The 19,231-nt window shown below is 40.1% G+C and overlaps 1 protein-coding gene across 1 annotated transcript in view; it reads left to right on the top strand.

Annotated features, from left to right (window-relative positions):
* Positions 1 to 2,826: 2,826 nt before the first annotated feature.
* lsamp (limbic system associated membrane protein) overlaps positions 2,827 to 19,231 on the top strand; it is a 1,177,706-nt gene continuing 1,161,301 nt past the window's right edge. Inside the window, exon 1 of the mRNA XM_051396815.1 lies at positions 2,827 to 3,050. Coding sequence (XP_051252775.1) covers positions 2,987 to 3,050 — 64 coding nt within the window. The 5' untranslated portion in view covers positions 2,827 to 2,986. The remainder of the gene's footprint in view (positions 3,051 to 19,231) is intronic.

Raw genomic sequence — 19,231 nt, 5'->3', positions numbered from 1 at the left:
TAAACTTAACATATGTGCATAAACATTCAAAATCCACCTGTGCAGAAGAGAAATAGCTTGAACTCTCCTGTTCTCTGTGCTGTTATTGTAGCTAGTTACATAGCCCGTCTCTCAGCAGAATGACACAACCTTTATATGTTCGGAATAATTCATGACTCGCTCTACAGTTCTGTGACATTTACAAACTGATTGATTCTAAATGTTCACTGCTACTGTACACTTGGAGGACACAGAGAACGCTTTTTCTCAAGCAATCTGAATTATTAAGTGTTGGAAAATACATTTCACCGCTCTGTTCTGCCACCTCCATAAACCGCATTCTCCTTAAGGGACCCAACAAGCCTCAAGAAAAAGATACCCCTTCACTAAAAAAGGCCAGTGTTTTATTTTTGCATATAAGACAAAACTTGAATGGTTCGTGAGGGCAAATGTGTTTTTGTGCTACTGTAAGTGTAACATATTAACAGTTCAAATGTCAACGCAGAGGTAGTGCAGCAAAACACTTTTAAGCTGTCTGGCAGGCCAGCCAAATTTGTGACACACCAAATCCATTCATCATGCATGTCATTGCCCTGTCATTGAAAGTAAGGACAGTTGTCCAGCAGGGAAATCTCATATAGCATCCAAACAATGCAGCCCAAGTGTGTCCAAGAGGCCAGAACTGTCTTCCAGCAAAGACAGAGAGAAGAAGTCAGGAAAACTTAGAGGCTGGATGTCAAACAATATGTGAATATGTGTGCTTCTGTGAATGGGATTACTTTTTTTTCTCCTTGCTAAACCTGAAAAACCTGTTACCTGCTGTATGTTTCCATTTGACAAACTTACTGCTCATCATCTTGGACTGAACCAAGGTACTCTGGCAGGTGTCCCTGGACTCTTCAGAGTCAGTGATTTACTAAATGTCTTTTCCCTGCACAGTCTGTGATCTGTTATATCCTCATCTTAAGTGCCCATCACTGTGCACATGAGAAAGGCTCTGGTCCAGATGCCTGTAGAAAAATTCTGATCAAAGCCCCTGCTGAAACAGGATAGTAACATGCCGGAAATGTCAGAGCTAATAATTACACAAAAATTGTGCAAGTGTCAGAGTTTTGCTTGAGGGCTGCTCAGCATCGTGAAGGATAACTTGGCAAGTGAAGTTTAAGGAAACATCTGCTGATATTCTGGAGGATTATGCAGAGCAAGTGAATTTGCTCTCCAAAAGTTCAAATGTGAAATCATGTTAAAAGCATGCCTCATGACCAATGCTAAGGTTTGTACTTTTTGATTTAGCCAACCATTTCTATATATATATATATATAGAAAATATATTTTTTTTTTTTTTTGTTGCTGCCCTCCAGATGTAAATAACTGTCTGTCGCTCATGTTGAAACTGGCAGAGAAGCTGTCTCAAGACCTTGACTGATACCACTCAGCAGGTGCTTGTACAAGCCGAGATTACAAAGGTGGGCCTAGGAGCACTATGTATTCATGAGAAAGAAGCTGAGCCTCAAGTACAAAGTGTCAACAATGTAAATAAAACCATGTCCATCTGTAATTCTTTAATTACTTTTGAACATTGCTACTTGGTAAAAGCAAGGAAAAGTCCATCTGGCTGACAGCTTGCAGTGAAAAATGATTGAAATATTTCATTAGCATTTTGGGAGCATACGCACTGCGCTGACTTCTGCATTTATCAATCTGTACTTACTTAGGTCAATAAAATAATTGACTTACTCTGATTTACCATCATCACTGTTCACTGCTGTAAGCTCTAGAGTGATAGTACCCTAACTATTTCAGCCTGACATTTGACAGGTTGATTGTTCAAGACAATGTTAATGTTTGATGGCATGAAATAACCCTGAGGTTCCAAAGCTATGGGTCATTGACTTCCTAAGACAAGAAGTCTCGATCCAGATCAAGTGTCTGCCAGTTATTAAATGAACTAAGCAATGCCTCATAGTGGTGAAATAGTTCCTGCGTGGAGGCTTTGACAATGGCATTTACATTTGCCAGGCTGCCTCTGACTAACCATGATGTCATCTGTATTGCAGTGAAGCCTCGGAGAAAGAGAAATCTGTGTTGGTGCTCAACAACCCCCCCAAATCTTGCACACAATGGTAAACAGAGCTTAACAACAAGGCCTCACTTTAATTATTTATGGGTTACAAATCCTTTGGTAGTCATTAATTAATATTTAATTATGTAAGCTATTTCAAAATGTCTTACTCGACTATGCGAGAAAACATAGCCGAGTAAAACATTTTTAAAAGGCCTTTCACCAAGATATTAAGAACAAACCAAAATAAAATGAAACAAGTATAAATAATTAACGACAATGTAAATGATTAATAGTATGAATTATGTCATCCATATGTCATGTTATGTCATCATGGTATAGACAGCATATTATTAACCTAATTCTAAAAAATTGAATAACTGTGGAATGAGCTGGTTGGCTCTTCAAATGAAATAAGATAATGAACACCCACTCAGATTGTGTTCATTGATGGTAATATAGTAGATTTACAGGGAGACTGTAACCTTGCCCTTTATGTAACAGATTAACAATACTAGTCAGGATAGGCTCCTTAACAGATATCTCCATGGCAATCTCAATTAACCTTGATTTATTCCAGACGCGCTCCTCCAAACCCCGCTGACCGCTGCAATGTGTGGTGGCTCAGTGAGCTCAGCTGACAACGAACGGCAGCTGGAATTCTGCCTTTCTACAAACTCTCCTTTCCTCCAGAAGCGCTAGATGGCAGGGCAGGACAAGCTATAAGCGCACAGCAAGCAGCAGCGCTGAAGAGTGAGATACAGAGTCCACTGTTGGGTTCTCCGGTAGTTGTGCGGTTCGCATCTGCTGCTGAGCTGTTTCGCTTTGAGGCATTATTTGCAGAGGATAGCGCTTCGCCTTCGAGGTCAAGAGCTTGCCTGCAGACGCCAACCCTCGCCAGGAGACCAAGTTTCGTAGAGCTGTTGGACCCGGTTACAGGACGCCATGCATTACTTCTGGATATACAGCGTTTGGATCCCCGGCGTTGCTTTCCTCTTCGGATTTCAAGGCAAGGATCTGCATTTTTAATAAATTGTTGGATATCTGGAGGATTTTCATAGAGATTGCAATTTATTTGTGGCATTGTGGTATGACGCAGTTTGGAGATGCATTTGGGGATTTTTGTAGGGCAATGTTGCGCATCTCATATTGTAGGCTACCTGAGCTCCATTCGTGCTTGAAATGTCAATATGTCCTGTTTGTAACAAACCTGTGGCAATGGGCTGCACTCATTTGCAAACTTAATGTCAGAGTTTGACGAGTGGCATATGATTGTGAAGTATGTCTTTTTTTGTGGGTAGACTTAGAGTAATACAGAGTAAATTAAGGCACTTTCACAGTGTTAAGAGCAAAGCTTTGATGAGCATGAAAAGCCAGACAGAAATCTGTTGCGTTTTGAGTGCCTCATGCAGGCTACAGCAGCAGTCTCTCATCCTATGAAAAAGAGAGCTCTTTGCCTGTGGCTGCTTTGTCACTTAATGGTATCGACTATTGCTGTGCAGTCATATCCTGACATCTTGGTCAGGTTGGCTTCAAAGCTGCCTGTCAGCCAGCCTGATCTAGTCTGCAAAATGTCCTAAAATGATGAATACCTCACCAAATTTGGTGCCACTCACCAGCTGGTAATGTTCTCTGCTACTCAACTGCTGCTCATGTTCAAAAACCACCAGTGACTCTGCTGTACTGTAGTTCAGAGGCACTCAAAGTGGGCCTCCCCTGGGAGGCTCCAAACTGGTTCAGGGGAAGCTCAGTGAATGGAAGTGAAAAAATATTATATTAGTTATCAAAAGGAGACCATATAGAATAGCGTAAATGTTTGTGATTTGGTTAAATAGATAGTTCAGAGGCAATTTGACAATTTTTTCCACTTTCCTAGAGTCAGAAACTAATAAATGCCCTAGTTTAAGTATTTGGTGCAGTCTGAAGTTATGTCAGACAGCAAAGTTAAGCTATCTTTGCTTAATTGTTGAATGTCCAATGACAATCCTGATCCCATAGTCATCCAAAATCAAAAACATCTGACATGTGCCTTTTTATACTACCATCCTTATTTAGTCTAGACTGAATCTCTTCTCCTTTCAATTACATGGTCTGGCCTCAGTAATAGAGCTGATTTGGCCCATTTCAGGGAACTGAGAGTTGAATCAATTAGCTTCTTTTGTCTCCCACAGGAACACACTACCTAGAATAGCGTACACCCTGACCAAGCATATTGGATTCACTTTAACACTGCTCTGATGCTGGCAGGCAGCCTGGATGGTGTGACGTGCCAGATAGGAGGAGGGAGGGGGGAAGAAGGAGACAGTGTGGGACACAGTTTGAGGGGAAAGAGAGAATGAAAGACAGAGTGCAGGAAGACAGAAAACAAATACAGGGAATACAAATATAGATTGTGTTTCTTTCTTTTTTACATTTGTTATGATAAATCAGCAGTAAGTAAAGCTCTCCATCATCCTTCTATTGTTCTACGTTCTATAAGATCCTCTGTGTGTTTCACTCTCATTGTGCCAAACGTACAGTTTCACTTCAGTGTCCTGATTATGAATAAGAGACAATAACTGAATCTATCACTGTAAGATTTATTATAACACCACTGTTGTTTTGCTATAGAGCAGATCATGTCTATCTCACCAGAGTCTCTCCTCACTATAATGTAGAGCTCCTCAGAGCAGAGACTGAGGAGAAGTTGCCATTTTAACTTAGTAATACTATTTAATGCCCACTGTCTGCAAATGAACACAGATTTCTCATATGACATTCTTTGCCATCCTGATCCACACACAGATAAAGTAAAGTAGAATCAGTGTGTGTCAGAGATCAGATTCAACATGTATTTTAACCACGAAGGTCCTCTGAGGTGAGGAGCAAAGTGATACTTAATGACAGGTTTTAGTTTTACATCCCAGTGTGGAGGATCAAAGTGTCCCTGTCTTCCTTTCTCTGGCTGCAGCTTTAAACAGGTGAAGTGCTGTATAGGTTGTGCTTCAGTGAGTCTGACATCTTTCAGTTGTCAGGGATTCACCCGCTGAGGGTCATAAAGATGTCAGTGAGGCAGGCTTATTTTCTTCTCTCTGACTGACACTGAGAAGTTGTATCTGGATGTGTTTCTTTATCAAATAACAGATTATTTCCTCCGATGTATAAACTGATTTATAATGTCCTGATATGATTTGCTGTTTTTGATTTTCAGAATCATCTGGGTGCATGTTTTCTTTCTCTTTGAGTACATTGATTGTCTTTACTAAGGACAGTGACGTCCCTCTTCTCCCTAAAATATGCTTCCGCCCACCGACTGCTGCAGCTCTTTTTATATAACTTAACTGGAACTTCACTCTTCAAAGAGCTGCTTTAACACTTTGATCTTCATATGTGCCCGTTCATTTGGGTACCAGAGACTCCCTCTCATGATGCTTACATTTAATTAATTAGACAAATTGCATAATGTAACTTATTAGTAGCTGCTTTGCACATTACATTTACAGTGTGTGAGAGATATATTGAAAAAGGTAAAGAATAGGGGATGAAATCCAACTCTTAAATTAATCAAAGCACTAAATAGGATGATTTGACTTCTGTATCGTTGAAAAAACAAGATACACACAGGTTCAGATAAGACATCTCTCAGCCACTGCTTTGTGTTCCCACAGGCAGGAATTCCTGCTGTCAATAGAAATCTGTGTTTTGTTGTGAACTGGCACATAACTAGCTGCTGAAAGGGCTGATTTTTTTTTGCTGTCGTTCAAATCCTTTTGTTGGCAGTTTCAACACATCCTTTAGCCTTTAATGTAGAAGGTTTTTGGTCATTTTAGCAACAAGGTATCTTATTTCACATCTCTATTTTTGTTAATGACCCATATCTGTGAGCTCTTAAAAGCTTCTGTTGAAAGAATCTGTAACACACAATTTGAAGGAGTATAGGACTTGGTATACTGTATGTTCTGATTTGAAAAGTTGGACCCAAATTCAGACACAGAATCAAGTACGATGAATAGGGTTACCCCAGACTAAAGACTTTCCTAATCGACTAGTTAGTTCAAGCCATTAGTCATCACGTTTGATTCTGAATATGTCAGAACAACCAGGAAAGAGACTGAACAGCATTCCCTGCTGGGTAACCTGCTCTGGGCCTGAAAACATCCTCCAACATCGTCCAAAGCACATATGCTAGTGGTTTAAACAAACCTCCCCAGATACTTTGAGCTCCCAGCTTACTTAGAGTCAAGCAACCTAATAGGACCTCTAACTCGCTAATGGCAGATTCTCATCAACTAATGGCTTAGTTGAATATTAGAGGGCCGCCCTAAGGATGAATAAAGATAATTTATTGCAAGGGTAGCAGGGTATGGTGGTGGTATGTGGTCCTGAAGCACAAGAGAGAGACAGTAAGGCAGGAGTATAGCATGCTAAACTAAATCACGAAGAAAACATGAGTCATTGGGACACGAGGGAAGCCTAAAGTGCTACTACCACTAAAGCTGACTGAAGAATCTGTTGTCAAGTGGGAGGAGAGCCACATAGGGTTGAAGAGAGGTGACGGTCTGATGGACTGCAGGTGTGTGTAGGCTGAAAGCTGATGGGCTGAGTGATGGAAGGTGCACAGGTGGACAGGGATCCAGCAGAGGGGACACAGAAGGAGAAAGAAACACAAAGAAAGAAACGGGTGTACTGGCACATCCGTGACCAGGACACAATAGACAATTAATACAGATAAGTATCACCTCTATTTAAAAAAAAAAAAAAAAAGATTGTTCTCATTTCAACTTCCTGCGTTTCGGTTCAATCTGTATTTTGAAGTTTCATGCCACAAGTTCTACAACAGTGAGACTCCGTCTCCGTAACACATTCAATTGAATCTTTGTCTAATTGTTTATTATTTCACTGTCAAATGACTAAACAATGAGATGGATAATGGTCTGTTTCAATGACAAGTTTTGAAATTGGAATACAAAGCTAGAGTTGATATAACACATGTTAGAATAGATTAATTAACTGCCTTTATTTCAAGCTTGGAGGAAGCAGTAACATTGATGCTTGTCTTTTATTGCTGCTCAGTTGACTTCAGAGTAAAGGGAGAGAAGAGAACAAAAACTTTGTCAGCAAAACTGTATAGATTTTATTGAGTTCTACTTTTGTACTGGAAGTCAGTATATCAAAGCAAATTAGTTTGATTTATACAACATTTGACAGAGCAGCACACACAACAACACAGAGAGAGAATAACATTTGTAGTAATATGTTTGTGGAGAGAAAAATAAAAGTAAACAAAGAACACAAAGTTAAGTCACTGCTCAGAGCTCTGCATTGCTAACTGAGTTAACTCAGCTCAGCAGTTTCATGTCCATCAAGAAACACTGTAGAGCAGCCAGTGGACATCAGAGGGAAAACCAGAAAACATTCTGTCCTTTAAAAGTAAGTTTCACTAAAATCACTGATATTGTTGGTGGTGTGTGACTTTGTCATAAAGCGTTTTTGTGGAGCCTAAAGTTAACATAATTTAAGAACAGGTGTATGGGGCGTGACGGAGTGGGAATGACAGAGGCACCATTTGCCCTATTAAAAGTTAGTGTAGCATGATTTTAAAGCCCTTTCTTTATGGTAGATAGGTTGCATAATCAGTGCCTGAAATGGGCCGGTACTCACAAGTTTTTGTCCACATGAGTACCCTTACTTATTGTGTACCGCCACCTCTGGTGAGCATGGCCATACCCACTTTTGAGGTCACCAGTATTTTTTCCAAGGGTTATACAATAAAAAAATGTCAAATAATTGTCAAAACATAACTGCTTCCATGCTTTGATGCCCCCAGCGTGTTCTGATCCTCTGTATTTCTAAAGCCTTGTGTACAGTAATGCTGTTGAGGTACTCCTAAACAACTGTGTCTCTGTGTAAACACAGCTAGCTTTGACCTAAAACAAAAAAAACAGCCTTGCACAATAACAAACCTCTCTGTTTGACCTGAATGGAACAGAACCTTAATTAGTATCATTGCTAAAACCTGTGTTTACCCTACTATTTCATTTAAAATGGCTGCTGTTGAAAAGGTCTATTAGCTGCGTTTACAGATGAATAGTGCAGGGGCGGACTAAACCACTTTGCACTTTTGAGCAAGTGAGAGGGCCTCTGCTGTTTTTTTTTTCTTCTTTTGATTTCACAAATGATTTATTCAGCCAGTTTTAATGTAGTTATGATGCTAATTACTTAGAAATAAAAAAACAAAACAAAGAGAGTCAGTGCCCCATTAACAGCTGTTGTTTCTGGACTTATTTTTAATGTGAATGAAACATATGTATGTCATGCACATGTCTATGATAGAGCTGTGGGCAGGAGCCAAGAGAGGAATGGCAGAATATGATGGTGGAGAGAATTGAGAGAAATTGAACTAGAAGGAATTAAGGATGTCCAGAGCTGAGATGAGTTTGGTTCTTGTGGGATCAAAGCTTCTCTGTATAAAAAGAAAATATTGATTGTTGATAATGAAATACAGTTTGATCCATACCGCAGTTTGAGCTGATAACAAGCTCTCTAAGTGGCGTAACGCTGGATAATTTCCCCTAAAGTACTAGGCAGCTGCTTCAGTTACAGCTTGGATTACTTTTAAGGGAAAACAGTCCAAGCTGCTGGTCCAGGGCCCATTTCTTGCCCTCCATTCATGCCAGTATTTTTTTGCATTATTGATTCTGAATATGTTGAAAGCAAGGAGACGGAACATTTAGTTAATTTATTTCAACACAGTATAACTGCACACAACTCTCGTTTTTCAAAACAGACTAAATAACTTGTAATTTGACTAATTATATGATTTATCAATACAATGGATGATTAACAGTAGGTTACTTACAAATCAACTTGTTACAAACTCACTCCTCTGGCTGTTTCATGCGTCTCCTAAGAGAGTAATTGGGTAAATGACTAGATAACTGAGTAAGGGGCTTAGTACTGGAGTGAATGAAGTAATTGTGTAGTGGTAGCAAGGTAATTGGAGCAAAGTAATGGAGTAATTGGCTAGGTAACTGAGTAAACAGCTTAGTACTGGAGTGAATGGCTTAGCTAAGTAGTTAAGCGAGGTGTCTGAGTCGGGCCGCATAGCTCAGTAGGTAGATTTGTGGTCTCATAGTCACTTAGTGACTTTTAGCAAATGTTGCTGCACTAATATAACGCATACTTCACTGACCTTTTAATGACAATCAATTTAATGGCAGTTAACTTTCTCCTCCGTCTCTGGTTAATTGTTGTAATCCCTCTTCTTAGGTGCTCTGTTCAATTCAATCGTGTTAATTTACAATAATCCTAGGAAGTATTTTTAATGCCAGTGTTGTTACTGTTAATGTGGTAAAACAACATTTTACACTCCAACCATCTCTGACACTGACACTGACACAACTGACACTGAACGTGGTTGTTAATCATTAATTAATGAATGATGTTTGTAGACTGTCCTAATCCTTGCTCCTCTGCTCTTTTTATCCACACTCTGTTTTGAAATCCAAGCCAACCAAATCAATCTATTTTTATACAGCACATTTCATAGATCAAAATGTAAGACGCTTAAATATACTCGGAGAGCAAAGAAGATTAAGGGGAGTATGAAATCTCTTTTAACATAAATCACCTCAAGTCAGTGCCGGAGGAGCAATGATCACTCCCCTCAGCTGTAGAAAGCTGCTCTTTGCCCCAAAATATACTCACCAAGTTCTACTCCACTTATTTATTGGTACGTGTATTTATTACAAACTACCACATGTGGTTATGTTTTGTAATTTATGAAAAAAAACACAGATGGGTTCATTATTCTTTATATTTGCATGTAGCTCTGTTTTGAGGATCAATATTCTGATAATTAAAAGTTTAACAGCTTTGTCCTGTAATCGGAACAACTGCTGGCCTTAATATTGGCCCTGTTAAAAGCAGATGGATCTCAGGAGGGGAGTGTCTTCATGAAATGTTGACAGACCTGACATTCCTTGTTTCACTTGTATGTAGGCTCCTGCAAAAGACACAATTCTTTAATCACCTACATATTTCACTCTTTGTATTTACCCAATTTCATTAGAAATTAGATGCCTTGATACTATGATTCAAACAAATCATCAATCAACTTCACAATTCTTATTGAAGGTATTTGACATTAAATTTCCATTGCTCTACACACAGAGAAGAAAGTCCATCTCTGCACTTTACATACGTGTCTTTAGTTTCTGTGGAGCAGCACCAGCTCAGAGAGATGTGGTGTGACTCCTGCTGCAGGGGGTTAGGCTGATAAGAAGCAATAAAACACTCTGGCAGCTGCTCTCTAGCTGTAAACCTGTAATGAGAGAAGAATGAGTCTGACTGGAGCAGCTACATCTCACAGAGCAGTGGAGAGAGACAGCATCAGGACCACCACTGGAGGCCAGCATCTCCTGATGACAAAGACCTGAAGCACTAATTCTGCTCATATGGGATGATGCCACACTGCCTCTCATTAAATTGTTAGTAAAGAACTTTTACATATTGGTGTCATTTGTTGCAATATGAAGTTTACATCTTGACAGTAAGCAGATTAAACTGCTTATTTCTTTTTGTATTTTTTGTATTTGGCTACATTCTGTTGTCTTATAGACCAGATGTCTGATTCAATTGTACATTAATTGAGGAAAGCTTCCTCTATTGACCTTAGGCTTATTTAAAAAATGTTTCATATGGAAGGGATGTAATTTATATGGCAATTTACCAAGGAAACACATCACACATTACCTGAATTTCAGTTGAATGGAAATGGCATTTGCTTTGTGACCGGTTTCTGTCCCCTCTCCTCCAGGCCTTAATTCCTTGACGTCTCAGCATCCATAAATGAGTAAAGCTGAAACAATTAGTTTATTAAAAATTGGTTAATCACCCCTTAATTATCTGGCAAAAAATGAGATGATCAATTAATTGTCATGAAAGCCAAACAGTTCCCAGTTCCTGCTTCACTGGACCCTAGGGGTATTGCACAAAAGCAGAATAAAGAAATCCAGGATAATTGAACAAGCGCGGCTTGACCTAGCCTGCTCGGCGCATCCTGGCTTAGTTGGTTGCACGTTTGCCGAGCCAGGATGAAAAGGCGCGGCTATGTTAAGCCAGGTGTCGATAGTCGGGATAAGTGCGTGTTCACGGCATACTGAAATAGACCTCGCGATCACTCACAGAATCACCGATGGGAACATGGATAAGAGTCACGCTTCATATTTCACGGCCGCTGAACAACAGCTCCTGATGGAGTTCTATGAAGAGGCGAAAGAAGAAAAGAAGTCAATACCAATGCCATATTTAAAGAAAGAGAGAAAGCCTGGCAGACAATAGCGGACCGGCTTAATCCTTAAGTAGTCCAAAACTGTACAATTAATAAACAGTGCTCCACTGGAACTGTCATAATTAGGCTACAATTAAAGGACTAAAGGAGTTACTTTAAGTCCACTAATCAACTGTTGTACACTTTGCTTTAAATGTGGCAAGTAGAGGTGCATGTTACTTAAATGTAGATTATGATTAAGTGCAAACAATTATCCACAATGTGTGTCATTTAATCTATTTTTCTCATGTTACGTTTTTATCTATTTTATCTTTCTATCCTTCATAAAGAACAAACTTGTCTGGCCATAAAAGGACCTGGCAGTAAGTGATATTAAATACAAGACCATTTTGCAGGCTGGTAAGTGACTTTAAAGTAGATAACAGTGAACAAATGAGGTGAATGATTAGTCTGCTGGCATGTTGAATGTCTGTATGATTGTAGCAGTTTAAAAAAGCCCATAGAACTGGCACAGGGGGCGCCCCACCAAGCCAGGATATGTGCGGCCAATGGTTCCTTTATTGAGGTTCTCTGCATCCCCAACAGAATAAAGGGAGCTCCCACTTGCAAACCATCTCAATGTAACACAGACCATCTGTGGTACATTGAGAGCATGGCTTCCTGCCGTCTGGTGCTGTATTTTTGGACCCAGCAGCCTACATAAATATCTTAGTCCATCACCTGAAAATATGTATCTCTCAATGAGACAGTCATCTCCAACGGCCAATGGGTCTGACCTGTCCCGGAAGACTCTTTCATGCCTAAATGCTATATGCTATATATACATATATATATATATACATATATATATATATATATATATATATATATGTGTGTGTGTGTGTGTGTGTGTGTGTGTATATATATATATATATATATATATATATATATATACACAATGTATATACTATATTGCCCTTTGCAACTTCATCAGCTGTGTTTTGTAATCTCAATTACTGCAATAAAACACATATAGACTTCAATTTGACAGCAGTCTTCAGTAGCATAGCAATATAACACTTGTCTTGAGTAATAATATTAACACTTGAATCAATATAAAAAGACTGTAGCAATTACAAACAGCCAACAGATTTAAATGAAATGTGAAATGACAATATATATGTAATATTTTAATGCAGGATAATTAAAATGATGCAACATACTTAGATAGACCATGGACACGCTGTAAAACACATTAATTCCTCACAGGATTGACGATGGAAATACAGGTGAATCACTAGGATTAATCTTAGCCTGGCTTTTAGCCTGGTCTGGAGCAGGCTCGCTGCAGAGAATAAATCACCATAGTAACTTGGCCGGGTTAAGTTTGACCTGCTTTCATGCAACTGACTTGAGGCTAAATTCAGCCAGGATAACCAACATATCCATGCTTAATCCCTTATCTTGGTTTTGTGCAATACTCCTCTGCTGTCTGTGGTGCTGAGCCACAGTGTTTTCATCTCTTTTGCTGCACAACTTTTTCTCTTTAGGTTTTAATTAGTTCTGTTGTGTTATTTTGACAGTACTTTTATATATTGTCACTTCTTCCCTCCACACAGTTTTACAAACAACAGTTAATCATAAACATGAATTCCAACCATGACTTTTTATTGACTGCAGTACTTTCTAATTTTAGGTCTGTTGTGTGTCTGTTTAGGTGATCATTTGTGTCCAACTTATAAACTATTAGTCTCCCTGTTTTGTTAAAGTGACCACAATGAGACTCCTAACACACTAAGTACCAGAGCGTGTCAGTAACAGGAAGTTATATCATGCGATTAGTAATCAGGTAAGTGGTTCAAGTAAGTGAGTATGACTTGAGAGCTTTTGTTTTATTGCATCTGAGCTAATCAAGTGACATCTGTGTATTGTGAGCATTGTGGGTATGTATTGATTTGTTTTATTATCTACATTTGCACATTATTATTTTTGAGACAGTGTTACATTCTGTGAAGTTTGATGCTAGAAATCTACCGAGTTACTATTGCTATGACTGCACTGTTCCTAGGCTATTGGAAGTTCATATGCAAATAATTACAAATGCATAACTGAATAGTTAATTGATTACATGTTAGAAATCTCATAAATCAAATTTAAGTTAAAAATACAATAAATACGTCAAATCTGCAGCAGTAAAAAAACAAGATGTTTTAATTCATTTTAAAGATTGATATATTTACACGGTCTGTCTGCTTGCTTTTAACATGTACATAGTGTTGATTATGATTTTTCACTAAACCTGTGTCTTCAGAGTCTTGATCTTAGAAGCGTTTATCTGAATTAAGTTATATACAGAACATCTAGCGAGGGCAACATATCCCCCTCACATTAACTGATGTCATCAGTCAAGAAGAAAATGTGCAGTGTGACAAAACAAACTGCAGCCACAGAACCACTTCACTGATATGTAGCAAAGCTAAAAGATCAGTTACCCTTTTTTTCCTGAAACAACTCATCTACAGGGCTTGGCAAATAATGCCAACATACCATATTACAATGCAGTCTGATATTCATGTAATAAACACTACATTTGTGGAGGTTATGAGGATAGAACATATTAATATTGATTATTTGATTATGATGTAAAAAGACTGACATGTGAATAGTAACCACAGAGGACTTAATTAATTCCAGGCATGATTCTCTATCATCATAAGCTTCACTAGTGTTTATTACATGACTATTTGTCACCAGTACTGGACATTATCTCTGTTAGGATGCTCCAATTGACGGGCATAATGTCAGATGGGTGGTCATGCTCACTTGTTCTTGCTGTTTGACGCTCATCTAATCCAGTTTCCAGACATTTGATTCACTGTAGCCGTTGAGTACAGCATTGATGAGAACGGGCATACATCACTTTTCTGTCTTCAGAATGACCACGCCCCCTTTTGGATGAAACAAGCATTTGTAGAAGGGCCTAGTGGCACCATGCCTAACATTTGCTGCATCGCAATTTACACATCAAACAATAAAAAAAATCCAAGTTCACGATTTTCTTTACTTCGCAAGCAAGGGCAGTAAAGTATTTTAACCTTAATATTTTGCAGCTGACTTACTTTCTAATAATGAACCTTGTAAATAGAATAAAGTAATGTAGGAAGTGGAGCTGAAACCAACCTGTTTACTACATCTACTCTCAGCTTGAGTAAAAGGTTGCTTAAAACACTGATGACTATAGAGACAAACCTTCTGCTTCACCGCAACAATATAATTAGTTTACAGTAATGTCATATTGGACAGATAGAAAAATAATAATAAATAAAATAATAATTAGAAGTTCTGTTTTGGTTATTTTATTTGAAGTTATTTTTCACTAATCTTATTTTTTTTTTACATATATTTTACACTTGCTTTGGCTATGTGAATGTCTGTTTCCCACACCAAAGCCCCTTTGAACTTATTGGAATTGGATTTAAGTGTACCCATTCAGTCCACTGTCAGATACACACACTGCCAGATTCCCTAGAGGTTGCTCAGCTGGCTGGGATAAAGATGTCCACTGTTGAAGCAACCAGCTGGCATAAAGGACACAGAGCAGTCTGTCATAGCAGGAGAGGCCAGGATGAGAACAGTGAGGGAGCAAAGAGCCACAATCTGTCCCAAAGGTGAGATATAAGACTGGCACAGGCAGAAATGGAGGTTTAATATGACACCTTGGTACTGTGGATCTGACTCTGACCAGGACAGAGAGTGGCTAGACAAGAAAGGTAGAGAGAGGGCCACATGGTGATACAGTATGTTTTATTCAGCACTTTACAGAGGTCTTACAAATACCTTTGCTGTGCTGTGATCAATGTCATCACTGTCATCCATTTTGCTACATAGTCTGATGATAGCCCTCTGGCATCCTGCCTGGAAGTCAGACATGCGGACCAGACAGCTATTACAAAAACACTGATCTTCTCTGATTGAGGTCTGAAGTCTGGTGTTTAAAAGCTTTGTGTAAGCTGATACTGTAAGGTTGGAAAGCCTTGACCATGACTTCTGTTGCTCCGATTTATCGGCCACCAGCCGTTATCGGCCAGTATTCGTGCTAAATAGTTTGATTGGCGGTGTGCATGGGCGAGGCTACCCCTAAAACTTGGAGTAAGAAATGTTGTTATTCTACAATTTTTGTTCGTCTTTGACAAGGTTTAATAATGTCCAAAACATACTCCGTAGTTTGTGGTTTAAAATGTATATGTTAAGGACGAAAATGAAAACATCCCCGCTTAGCACATGGTATCATCCTCTTCTCACTCGCAACTTCTCCTCTGTACCTGCACCGCTCCGCAGCCCAACCGTCGTCCAGTGAGACACACGCAGAGTGAGAATCTGTTTAGTTGTAGTGTTGTGAATCAACTAAGTAAGTTGCTCCAAAGCTGTGTCTCACACTTCTTTCCTTTTACCTAGAGTTGTTCCGATTCTGATACCATATCGGTGATACTGGAGTCCAGGCACCGTTACCTCAGTTAGCCCGGTTAGCTCCATTAGCGCCATTAGTGCGGCTACAGTTGAACTGGAGCGGTCCATCTATTAAACAAAAACAGCAGCGCGACAACTAAACTGCGTACCTGTGTGGTGTGTACGTGTGTCTCTGTTGTTAAAGTTTATTGTTACTTTGAGACTCATTTTAACAATCGGGAGTCATGTAACCATGACGTCACGTGCGTCTTTTCTGGTCAGTCGTCATGGAAACATGAAGCCCTGTCAGTGGTGTGGTGTTTGGACCAGAGTGAAAACAAACGTGTGTACGAGCTGAAAAACTAAACGACCAGTGTGTGAAATACGGGGGGGTCCGGGAGGCTCAACCCCCCCGATTAACCCATGAGACCCTCTGATAGCCTCAAAAGCAAAATTTGAAGGGGGTATCAAATTTTGTCCAAAAAATTAAAAAATAAAATATTTTATTGTCACTAATGGTCACTAACATGTTTTTAAGCTCACCATGTCCAGTATTTAAAATTCTAAACATTTATTCACAAATATGTTCTATCTTTTACAAGCGGAGCCAGCCAGTCCTGTGCACATATGCAAATTAGCCATGTGCGCGCCAAACAGAAGAAAGAGGTAATGTTGATCATACTAAAAATGGCTAGCAAGCGAAAGCTTAATCAGAGTGTATCACTCACACACTTTGGGTTCACATCCAAAAAGGTGGCACTCAGAGATGAAGAGATGGGCCCACTCGCTACCAAAACAGAGGATCCTCTCCCACCCAGTGACTCCCCAGAAGAACAACATGAAGTTGAGGCCGAGTGCTCCGAAGACGCAGCAGGTGCTGAGGTAACGTTAGCTGCTACTACTGCTAGCACAAGTGACTTGCCGGCTGGTTGGACAACGAAGCAGGTGGGCGAATGGAAAGACCGCAACCCTTGGCTTGACATTAAGGCAGGAAAATTGGGGTGTTTAGTGTGTAGAAAAGCAAAAACGCTGCTACTCTCAGAAAAGGGACCGGGTTTACACCTCGCAGAAGAATGGATCAACGGTGATGTTATTAGCTCTGAAGCAAAGAGGCTACGAAAGAAGAGATACAAACACAGGGACAGCCAGGCCCACACAAGGTCAGTGGAAATAGCCCAGATGAAAGAGAAAGACACCCTCCCAAACACTTTCATTGATATCCAGTCCGATTTACTCAAGAAAACCACAGTCTCGTTCAGAACAGCTTACACCAAGGGCAAAGGAAAGGCTATCGTACAAAAAGCTCAACGCACTCATGACAATGCAGGAGCTTAATGGAGCGAAGTTGGTAATATCCACAAATCTGACCATGCATGCACAGAAATAATCAGTCACATTGCCAAGGAAATGCAAATTTGTGTGCAATGTGAAAGAAATGGATTCACGGGTGTCAATCACAATTGATGAAAGCACCATTCATGGCAGTCCCTATCTAATAATCTACATAAGATGTGATGTCAGTGGTAAGGGGGATGTAGACAATGTTTTCCTGGATCTAGTGGAACTTAAAGATGGGGTCGATGCTGAGATATATATATATATTTATATATATAACTAAATGATGACGAGTCTATGTAAGGCTGGAATGGATGATGACTTTTTGAAGACGCACCTGATAAGCATTGCCACCGATGGAGCTGCGGTGCTCACAGGAAAAGCCAGTGTGCTTGTCGTTAGACTTAAAGAAAATTTCCGCACGTGCAGTCTGTTCACTGCCTGGCGCATATATTAGAACTGGCTGTCAAAGATGCTCTTAAAGAAGTGGCTGGCACTAATCAGTTTGAGTTCTTTATTTCAAAGTTATACTCACTTTACAATTAGTCAACCAGGAACACCAGATTGCTCAGAGAAGCAGCGGCAGAGCTCGACATGGAAATACTGAAAATTTCAAATCTTCACCATCAGATGGGTTGCCAGCAGCTTTAAAACAGTAAAAGCAGTATGGAAAGATTTCCCCACACTAGCACTCCATTTCAAAACAGCGAGTGAGGACATATCATGCAATGATCTGAGAGGCAAAAATACAAGGGACTTCTGAAGCACTGTGCTAACTCAGGATTTGTGGAAGATTTGGCTGTCATGAAAGACATCCTGTGTGAACTCCAGAGCCTGTTTCTCAAGCCGCAGAAAAGAGAAATGTCACTCGTGGATTCAAGTCTCGCCATCCAACAAACTATCAATGTTTTGACGGCCATGAAGACGACTAGTGGGGGGAAATCAACCAAGAAGGCTGAACAGTCCATCTCATCTGGCTTTTTAAAGGGCGTACAGCTGAGTGAAGGCAGGGCGAAAATAAACAGGTCTCGGTTTTATGAATCAGTGATTGCGTCTCTAAGCGATTACCGCAGTCAAATTTGGTCCTGATGCTCAAAGCTCTTGACAAGCGTTTTTGGCCAGGAAAGCAGGAGGACCTGATTTTGCATGGCGAACCAGAAGTACGCAGCCTTGCGAAAGCGCTTGGAGAACCAACCAGGGAGGCCGTGGAGCAGTTTCGAGACTGGAAACTACAGGGCGCTGCACCGGGGAAAACATTGGAAAGACTGTGCATAGCAAGTCGCACATATCTCCCCAGGTTAGCTGAGTGCGAACGAGGCTTTTCCACAGTTAATAACATGGGCAACCAGACGCGCAACAGGTTGCGCGAAGACAGCATGTCTTCACTCCTGTTTGTGGACCTCAACGGACCTCCTCTGGACAAATTCGACCCAGTTCCATTCGTCAGAAGCTGGATTAAAGCAGGACATCGCCTCTCTTCTTCCTGGAAACCAGGATGGCAACCACAAGAAGTCGAGCCGAGGCATCTTTGGTCTATTCTAACTTAAGGTAAGAGGCTATTTTTTCAATCTTTGCAGTGACTGAATTGTGATTATAGAACTGATTGTTGTGCATGAGTGTGTGCAACTGTGCGTGTGTCCTTTCTGGTTTTGGCATACTGCATGGTTATGTAGGCATTGTGGTTGGTTGTGGTCTTAGTGAAGCAGCCTAGCCTTGGAGTTGGAGAAGTTGGAGTGATTGTGTGTGTGTGTGTGTGCGTGCATGTGAAAGAGAGAGAGACAGAGAGCGAGAGAGAGAGAGAGGCTCTCTGCGGTAACATGTCCCCAACAGCCTCAGGACAGCAACACCAACTCAATCAGACCAAACCAAATTATCAACAAGCAAAAAGAAAAATATATTGAATACTGGAAAGAAACGACCAAAACACACAGTAAATTACAATGTTATCTGACCCTAAAAAGAGAATTCAAACTGGCAAATTACCTGAGCACAATAAAATGTCCTAAATAAAGAAAAATGTTGACAATGTACAGACTGAGTGAACACAGCCTGGCCATAGAAACGGGTCACCACAGACAGAACTGGCTACCAGAAGAGGAGAGACTCTGCTCCCAGTGTGACAGAGGACAGGTAGAGACAGAGCTGCACTTTCTAACCTC

This window comes from Dicentrarchus labrax, unplaced genomic scaffold, assembly GCF_905237075.1.
Source record: "Dicentrarchus labrax unplaced genomic scaffold, dlabrax2021, whole genome shotgun sequence".
Lineage (NCBI taxonomy): Eukaryota > Metazoa > Chordata > Actinopteri > Moronidae > Dicentrarchus > Dicentrarchus labrax.
This window is presented reverse-complemented; position numbering and strand designations above follow the sequence as displayed.